Source organism: Heterocephalus glaber, unplaced genomic scaffold (genome assembly GCF_053883595.1).
Source record: "Heterocephalus glaber isolate CG9 unplaced genomic scaffold, H.glaber_assembly_v1.0 deba00001795, whole genome shotgun sequence".
In the NCBI taxonomy this organism is placed as follows: domain Eukaryota; kingdom Metazoa; phylum Chordata; class Mammalia; order Rodentia; family Bathyergidae; genus Heterocephalus; species Heterocephalus glaber.
In genome coordinates, this window is record NW_028258476.1 from 3,332,738 (window position 1) to 3,341,813 (window position 9,076).

The following is a 9,076-nucleotide window of genomic DNA, read 5'->3' on the forward strand; positions in this document are numbered from 1 at the left end:
AGTAGAATCCATTAAAACAACAACTGCCTAAGTCTTTAAACAGAGTTTGTAGACACTCTGGGTACTTCTGATTATTTCTCCCTCTGTCTTCCTGACCCAGTACTACCTAACCTTGCTGTTAGGATTGAGCCTACTTTCTCATGATCTAAGTAATGAGAACCACTGATGAGGGATAACCCAAGGAGTGATGTAGCTCAATAGGAATTTTAAGAACACCTTGTGGTGGGTAGACCACAGGGTGTGTGTGGGTGGACCACAGGGAGAGCAACAGAGACCAGCTTGAAGCCTATTGCAATAGTTCAGGGGAGAAATGATCTCAGCCTGAGGTTAGGAGGTATTGATAAGGGAAGCATGGAATTGATCCTGGTATCATTACTCAGAAGAGAACATTGTAGTGTGTGTTGCTTGGGGTTGGGTGAGTAGCAAGGAATTCTAAATGCCATTCAGACCTGTTAAATTTGAGTGTCTATGGACACTTTAATAGGTGTGTCCCTGATATACCTTCCTGCCTGTGGTAAAATAGCTTTGAGTAAATTGAGAACACCTACCCAAGATGATATGGCTAGATTGCTAGATGGTTTAAAGGCAAACAATTTGAAGAGTTAAAGACAATGCTTATCCCGGGAAGGAGAGCACTCTAAATCTGGATGTGACTGGTGGCAGCTGAAGCTGTGGAAATATCAAGGAGCCAGTGTACAGAAGGAGGGGAATAGCTGCAATCACTCCCAATCTGTACATCTCTATTTCTGCAGCCTGCTCAGCATTTTTTGGTTTCTATAGTCCTTGTTTGCCCAACATTTACTTCCCTTAATAATGTTGTCAATTTCCCAACCCGGACCAGTCCTGGAGTGTCTCCTCTCCTCACTTTGCCCAATTCTGCTTCTGTTGCTTTTCTAAAGTCTTCTTCAGCTAAGTAAGACTGAAAACTCATGGAAACAATTTATAAAGAAACCTCTGAAAGGAGACCATGGGAATGATTTCAAAGGCCTCAAAGCTCCCTGGCATCCTCCCAAGTGCCCCCCACACACAATGTGAGGAGTTGAATTATGATGTGAAGTGTGGGTCTGGCCTCTGCTATGGGCTGGGATTGGGATCTATATGGGATGTATAAGACAGTGTCAGATCGAGATGGATATACCCCTGACCAGAATAACCTTTCCTTTCTTCATGGCTTGCAAGTGTTACTTTCAGGTGCATGTGTGAATTTATTTTTGTTTTTGTTTATATTTGGTCTCTTTTTTAGAAGCCATTGCATATATTGACTGATTTGGGGAGTAAAAATAAAAGTCAAGATGTTTATCCTCCTTGGGGAATTAACCAATAAAGTCAGCTGTAGCTATTACCCTGAGAGACAGAGGAGAACCAAAGAACAGGATCCCAGGATTTCTAGGATTTATTATGTATTATTGTATGTATACAGATTCAGCCATCATACTGGGGTGAAGCCAGAGTTGCTATAGTAACAATAGCCTCAGGCAGAGGCTCTGATCACCTAGGATTGGGGCTGGGCTCCTTTGGGGTGGGTGTTGGGCCATAACCTCCTCTTTCCTGGCACCATCAGAGAGACACACAGAGGGCCTGGGTCAGGCAGCTTCAGAGATGAGGGAGACATCCAGGGGAAAGTTGGGCCAGCAACTCTGTCTTTCCTTGTGTGGGATGGTCTGAGGGATACTAGGTTTGTTACTTAATTTTGGGTGGTCACTGCATCTCTTGCTTCTACTGCTGTTTCCTGGTGGGGAGCAAGACTACCCACTGTCGTTGGCTCAGCCTCTTGGGTCTGCTCAAGGGCTGAGGCAGGCACAGGCTGCTCCAGGTGCTCCAGAAGCTGCTCATTCTTTCTCAGTTTTTCATCTCTCTGTACTAGCTCTTCATCCAGTTGCTGGTCCAAGAGCCCCTTCTCTTGTGCCATCTGCTCCTTCAGCTGCTCTTCCCTTTGTACTTTCTCTTGCTTGGGCTGCTGCTCCAGGTTTTCTGCTTCCTGATTTTCTTCATGCTCTTCCTGATGCTTCTGCTGCTGTCCCAGGTGCAGCTCTGGTTCCTGTGGCTTCTGTTGCTGCTGCTGTCCCAGGTGTAGATCCTGCTTTGGGGGCTCGTGGGGCTTCTCCTGCTGTCTTGGGTGCAGCTCTGGTTCTTGGGGCTTCTCCTGCTGCTCTGGGGGCTGCTCTGGCTCCTGTGGCTTCTGCTGCTTTCCCAGGTGCAGCTCTGGTTCTTGGGGCTTCTCCTGCTGCTCTGGGGGCTGCTCTGGCTCCTGTGGCTCCTGCTGCTTTCCTAGGTGCAGCTCAGGCTCTGGTGGCTTCTGTGGGTGCTGCTGCTGTCTCAGATACAGCTCTTCCTCCTGAGGCTCCTGCTGCTGCTGTCCCAGGTGCAGCTCTGGCTCTTGTTGCTGAGGCTCACACTCCTGCTCAGACAGCCCCTTCACAGGGCTTCCGAGTTTCTCCTCAGGTTTGTGGTGACCCCTCACTGGGAGCTCAGAGGGCCCCTTCTGGCACGGGCCATGCAGTGCAGCTGGCTGCTTCATTTGCTCCTGCTGGGTGCAGGCTGGAGGAGAAATAGTCTTGAAGAACTCCTGATTGACAGCAGCAGGTGCAGACACTAGTGGTGTGTGTTGCTGGGACATCTTAGTAGCTGCTGTGGGTCAGCATTAAAAGCAGGAGGGTCAGAAGCTGAAGGCAAATGAAGTAAATGAACCCCTGGAGTCTGCAGCAATACCTGGTTTCTCAGCAGAAGCAGTGGAGTGAAGAGAGGGCATGAGGAGGGACAGAGAAAGGCCCTCCTGGGAGCCCCCCTGTTCCCAGGCAAGAGCCACCAAAAAGATCTCTCCCATAGCTGTTCTGCAAGGGTGTCCTGGTGCCATTTAATCTGCTCTTGTCTGGTCCTTGTCTATGCCCTAATTCCTGATCTCCACTCACTAAAAGTGATCAGGAAGAAATAAGACCAGAGGCCCTGAGTCCCAGAAAACCAATAGCCTGTGCTGCAGGGGAAGTGAGAGGACATGGCATCAGGTGTGAACAGGAGTCAGCTGACATATTCTGGATCTTAAGTCTCCCACTGAAACGCTTTGTGTTTCTGGGCAAGTCATGCAGCCCTTCCAGGCCTCGGATTTCTTCTCTGTGAAATTAGTAGGTTGGCCTATCAACCCCAGAGCGCCTTCCTCTCCCCACCTTCTGAACTTCAGCTGCAGCTCCAGAGCTTGGGTAGAAAGCAAGGGGAGCTGCCGGGCTGCCGGGAGCTGGAACTTGAAATAAGACTTGTACTTCTAAGCTGGGTGCTCTTGCCCCTGTTCTGCTTCAGCTTCCCCACTTAAAAATCCTCCCTGTTACATACTCCCCACTTCACATAGCACAACCAAACTTTACAAGCATCTTTCCGAACCCACTTATACCATAAAAAAACGAAATCATGGTCAGTCCAAGTCAGAGAGTGAAGAGGCAGCTTGATTTCTCCTCCCTCCCGCTCTGCCTGACGTCTCTCGGGCGCACAGGAATCCCAAAATATGGCCCCAAGAAAAGAGATACCTGAGAAGACTTTGGTATTCCTGGTTTTCCACGTATCCCCAGAAGGAAAGATAATCCAGCTGAATCCAGCCCAAGAACAATACCCACCCGCCCAGCCTGGCCACCCCCGGGCACATTCCGGCCTGTAGGAAGTGTCCTGTCCCAACCCCAGTCCCTTCAGCTGAAACGTACCAAGCTCACGGTAGAGACAGAGGCAGAGGGTTCCAGTGGAGTGCGAGCTCGCACCTTTATACTGCTTCCCGCCTAGCATCCTGCTCAGGTCGGAGGCGAAGAACTGGTTCTGACACTACAGCTGGTCAGGCCCCTCTGACTCATTGTGGTGGATGGGAGCAGGGAGGCCCTCAGGGGCTCTTTTTCCCAGCTCCTGTCAGCCAGAGGATTCTGAGAGCTCAGCTGCTCTTGTGATTCCCTGTGACCAGGGCACAAAGAGGTGAGAGAGGTGAGGAAGACAGCCCACTGTTTCGTGACTTCAGCCAAACTTCTCTGAATCCCAATGTAGCTACCTGTAAAATGGCTTTATTTTCATTTTTAGACTCAGAACTTCACTTTCAAGGTTAAGAGATAGGAAGTTCAGTATTTCCTGGGATATCTGGGCCATGGTCTGTTGTATGAAGATGGAAAGAATTATCCTTCCCGAAGAGATGGGACACTCCTATGCCAAAAGCCCATTCTCTCGCAGAACATAACTATTCTTTGGGGAAAATAAACTCTACCTTGAGGAAGGTTTGGATTTAGACCATCTAGGAGCAAGCAGAAGGTTTCTGCCTCATCTCCTCCTACATCCCAGGGGTGCCCAGTCCCTCAAGGCTGTGTTTACAGAAGTTCCCCAAAAAGGCATTGCTCATAAAAACTCCAAAGCCTGTTCCACTATATACAAACAGAATTGTGTGGTGATAATATATAAAGGTGAGTATTTCTTTATATAATAAAACACTTTCCATAATGATTTTTGGACGAGTATATAAGTGTAATGATCAGAACCAAATTATCTATTGCCTTCCCCAAACTATTCTTTAAAAATAGCTTAAGAAATCTTTCCAAGTGGTGACCATGTCCGCCCATGATGCTGACAGAACAAAGTCCACATTCACAGGCAGGTTCTGAAAGGCCCCAGGATACCTGACTCCTCTTTTTGCTGGGCCCCGTGCATGCCATTCTCTTCTTGGTAGGTGTCTCCTACTTCAATGAGTCTTCAGTTCTGAGGACAAATCCACAGTTCTACCACAGGGCCAGGCACCTGCTTGCCTCCTGCCAGTAGGGTCCTCCCCAAGGACCTGGCTCCGACAGGCCTTTGAATGTTAGGGTCTGCCTGAGCCCCTTCTCAGATTGTCCTAGTTAAAGGGTTCTCTTCTGATTTGCTTCACTAATAGAACTCTGGAGTTATTTTATGTGTTGTTCTCTTGTTTATTATCTGTCTCGCCCCCTGGGAAATGAGCGATGTAAAGACAGGGCTATACCTGGTATGTTTTCTACTATGTTCCTAAAACCTATCAAAACCCACTGAATACAGAGGTGCTCTATCTGTATTAGTTGAAGGAATGAATGGCCAGTACATCTCATTGCCTGAAGATGACGGCTAAGATTTTAGTGTTAATGTGTATTTGTGTGTGAAAATAAAATTGAATTGTAACTTGTCTGTCTTTTTAATGCTTGGCAGCTTATTTTATGGGTGTCATTTATTTAAGCTCTCTTTCTTACAACTGATCCAAGAGCTATGTTAGAGTGATGTGAAGAGAATACTTATTTCTGGAGCTCATTTTGAGAAGTATCCTAACTCCCTGGTTATCCCCATAGGCACCCCCCCCGTATGCCAAGCTGGTCTGTTTACAGTACTAACTTTGCCATGCTCCTGGGGCTCAGTTCGGGAAGACAGATGGGAGACTCACAAAGGTTTTCTGGTCCCTGGAAAGCTAAGCTCTCTTCGTACCCTCTCTATTCCTTGGTCCCCACCCAGGGCTCTCACGTTGTCTCCCCTCAGAGGGCCCAGGCTGTGCCATTTGCTGGGGCAGACAAAGTCCCCTCTATCCCTCCATGAGACTTGACTGAGCGTTTTCATATGGACATGGATTGCCTTGTGCTCTGCAGCTGACCTCACAGGGGAAGAAGCTGCCTCCCCCTCTCCCCAGCCTGTGATCATTAGGGCCAGAGCAGCAACCCTTGCTCAAGAAGTCACATGGGTCTTGTGGCTTTCCAGAGGCTCAGTATCTGCCTGATCTTCCTCCGCCCTCTGACTCATACCATAATGAGAGCTTTGAGAAGATGGTGTGAGAGCATTTGACCAACAAGCAAGGCCAGGTGTGTGTGTGTGCGCATGTGTGTGTGAAGCTCCAGCCTTTTAGGGCTTACAGGGCCCATGCTGTGCCCTTGGGTTGCCTTATTTAGGGAAATCCTGGGAATGCATGCATGGGGGCAGATTCTTTCAGTGCTTCATGGATGACATTATGGGCCACACTATTTGGGTCCAAGTAACTGCCCAGCTCCCACCCAGCATAACGAGAGTGAGCGCACATCTACGACACATGGAGAAGCCTTACCTAACTCTACCCCATCCCCAGGGGGCCCTGGCTATGTCTCTTCCAGAGGCAGAAAATGCCCCCCGCCTCTCTTTCTCTCTCCTCCCTTCCTCTCCCTCTCCCCTCCCCTTCCCGTCCCCCCCTCCCTTTCCATCTCCCTCTCTCTCCTGAAGCAACCTATTTGCACTGACCATTACTCATGGGAGGCAGAAGGGATTGATCAAGACAATTCACTGCCCTGGGGGGAGAGATGTTAAGAAGAGCTCTTAGCAAGTTGCCACAATGGGGTGACTGGCAGATGGTATAGAAGGTGATGTGGGCCAGGAAACCTCATGTTTCCATCTTGGGTCGCCATGCCTGGTCTCTTCAGTGATGTGGCAGTGTCCTGACACTTGGAGGCTCTTAACTTCCTCTCCTTCCCCGTGGGCTGCCTCCTCTCCCCAAGACATCATCTGCAATGTCATCCCTCAATCTGCAGCCAGCACTTTTGCCTCCCAACATGCCTCAAATCCTCCTTGTCCTCCTCCATTGCCACCTGAGCCCAAAGTGAGCTCCTCGTGTACCTGCTCAGGACATCTGCTGCTCAGGACAGAATAAGGCAAGGAGCCAAGAATGAGCCCAAAGAAGTAATTATTCCTCTCTGGGCTGCTGCGTGGACCTGTATGATCTGGTCTGCTTGCTTCTCTTACATCTTCCTCTGCATTCTCCTCCTTGGCCTATTGGACTACTGGTTCTCACTTCCCATCTCCAGGGCTGGCCCTTTCTCTTGGATCCAGAAGCTATGAGAGGAGAGTCACAGTTTTATTCTTGACAGCAGCAAGAGGAGCAACAGCAAAAAATGATTTTAAGAGGACAGAAAAGGAAGATAGTACACCATTCTTCAGGTAAAGGGAAAGCCCTCACCTTGGGCTCATTATTGAAGAAATCACATTCTTCGTAATTGATTCTCTGAACAAGAAGACAACAATCTCTGAGATGGAGAGCTTCTTAGAGAATGCATAGGAAATGTTGCATGCTGTGCGATGAACATGACAGATTCTCTGTCTACCTAATTATTAAAAATAATAATTGAGGGCTGGGGGTGTAGCAGCTCAGTGGTACAGTGCTTAGCTAGTATTCACAAAGTCCTGGGTTTGATCTCCAGCACCACAAAAACAATTGATGACAACTTTAATATGTAAATTAATAAAAACAAGAAGCAGATTGGAGTTTGCCAGAATCAGTGGAAAGGAGACCAACTGCTTCACTTTGGGGAGGTGAAAATGTTATGAAGTTAGATAGGGCTGGTGGTTGTATAATATGTGAATGTACTAAATGTTACTGAATTATTCATTTTAAAATGGTTTTTATTTTAAGTGAATTTTCAATTAAAAAAAAAAGAAGTAACATCCTTGCCAAAAAGCAAATCATGATTTAAAGTTGTTAATATAGTTGGTGCATTCATTCAACCAACATTTATTTATTGACCACCTACTATGTGCAAGGCACTCGAGAGAGATAAAGTGATGAATATAAAACACAGTCCCTGGCTTTAAATAGTCCAGAGCCCAGTCCCACCTGCTGGGTTTTGTCCCCTCTTCTACAAGTAGGGATTAAAGTCTGGAGGGAGGTTGTGAGTTACGCAGAGCCTCCAGTGAATGTGCTACAGAGCTGGGCTGAAACCCTGGAGTCCTGACCTCTAGTCCAGGCTCTCTTCCCCCTCACCTGCTTCACCAGGTGTTCACACATCTGATGGTGGTGATGGGTTGCAGTACATGACTTCAAAGACATCTCCAACCCTGTGAGTCAGTCATTTACCTAACACGATTAGCTCTGGGTTTTCTGGAGAAAGCACCAGTTGTTTCTCTTGTTCAGCCAAAAATCCCTTAGAATGAGCCTTACTGCCCTGGGAGTAGAGATCCATACTCTGTCACATTTTGGCCTTTGCTTCAGCCCAATCCAGTCTACAGGAGGATGACTGTTCGGGATGGGCCCTGGCTCTGGGGTCAGATGTGCCTGAGTTTGAGTCACACTTTCGCATTTTACTGCTTGGACATTTCACCTCTATGATCATCAGTTTCTTTGTTAAAAAAAAAAAGAGAGTGAGCTGTTGGGAGCAATGCTACATAATTCTAGGGCAGCTACAGAATAACTCCAGTTTGGCCTCTGGTCACAACTGAGACTTCAGTGATCCAGTGATGCTGTGATTCTCCAGGACAAGAAACATCCTGGGAGAACAAACACCTGCTCAGTTCCTCATTGTTCTTGGACTGATTAACATCTTGTTTGCCGGAGATGTACTGAACTCTCTGCAAGCCTTCCGTTACACCTTGTTTGTCCCAATGTGAACTATTGAACGCTCTGCAAGTCATTTGTTACATTTGTTTCTCCCGATGTACTGAATAAAAGGTGTGGTAAGCTGGGGGCTTTGTCTTTGCTGCCCAGAGCAGCACTGATCAGACCCGAAGCTCAGCTTCTTCTCAGTCTCATTTTTCTACCTTTCCTGTAATTCGCCGTGTGCTGCCGTGGCTCGCAGGAGACCAGGACTCACTGCAGAGGTTCTGGTAACGTCCCCTTCCCCTGTCCCCTACAGTGAGCGAGCTAAAAATGCTTCCTTGGGTTCATATGAGTATATGACGAGGCGGCGTCTGGCCTTAGCCCGTAGTTTCCACTCAGGACACTGGGTTCTTTTTTGTTGTGAGTCATGGCAAATGTTGGCTAAGGGGATATAGTATGGCATCTCCCTAAAGAAAAGAAAGGTGCAATATCTACAAAGAGTACCAGCTGGTTTCATTTTGCCAGTGAAAAACCGTAAGGCCCAGAGTCGTACAGTGCGTGGAAGCAGAGGTGGGTAGAAGCCAGGTCACTGCCCCCCCCCCCGCCCCCGCATTGGCTGCTCCCGCTACAGAGGCCCCGTGTGGACTGGTTGCATGCCCTCATGGCAGCCTCACAGAGAGATTGAAATTGGTTTGCACTCCTAGAGCATGATGGGACACGGAGGGCCCTGGGGTCCTGGGCGTCAGGTGAGAGATGGCAGTTTGGGGTACAATTGGATATGGAAAAGGCATC

General features: G+C 48.2%; 1 protein-coding gene across 3 annotated transcripts; it reads right to left on the reverse strand.

The window, feature by feature from the left end:
* Positions 1-1,003: 1,003 nt before the first annotated feature.
* Positions 1,004-3,821, reverse strand: Ivl (involucrin). Of its 3 annotated transcripts, none has more exons than XM_087203430.1 (2): positions 3,687-3,726; positions 1,004-2,663 (listed from the first exon to the last, which is right to left on the reverse strand). In XM_087203430.1, the coding sequence occupies exon 2, from the start codon at positions 2,615-2,617 to the stop codon at positions 1,685-1,687; it is 933 nt and encodes a 310-aa protein (XP_087059556.1). In that variant the 5' UTR covers positions 2,618-2,663; positions 3,687-3,726; the 3' UTR covers positions 1,004-1,684. The 3 variants fall into 3 exon arrangements, with proteins under 3 accessions (XP_087059556.1, XP_087059557.1, XP_012923400.2); XM_087203431.1 differs by lacking the exon at positions 3,687-3,726 and adding an exon at positions 3,516-3,673 and having other exon boundaries at positions 1,004-2,628; XM_013067946.2 differs by having other exon boundaries at positions 1,005-2,628; positions 3,687-3,821.
* Between the last annotated feature and the right edge of the window lie 5,255 nt (positions 3,822-9,076).

What these genes read in the sequence shown, in the direction of transcription:
- Ivl (XM_013067946.2), bottom strand. Translation starts at nt 3,765, where the DNA reads ATGCTAGGCGGGAAGCAGTATAAAGGTGCGAGCTCGCACTCCACTGGA. An exon ending in CTGTCTCTACCGTGAGCTTG is followed by an intron (nt 2,629 to 3,686) that starts GTACGTTTCAGC and finishes GCTGACCCACAG; the next exon opens with CAGCTACTAAGATGTCCCAG.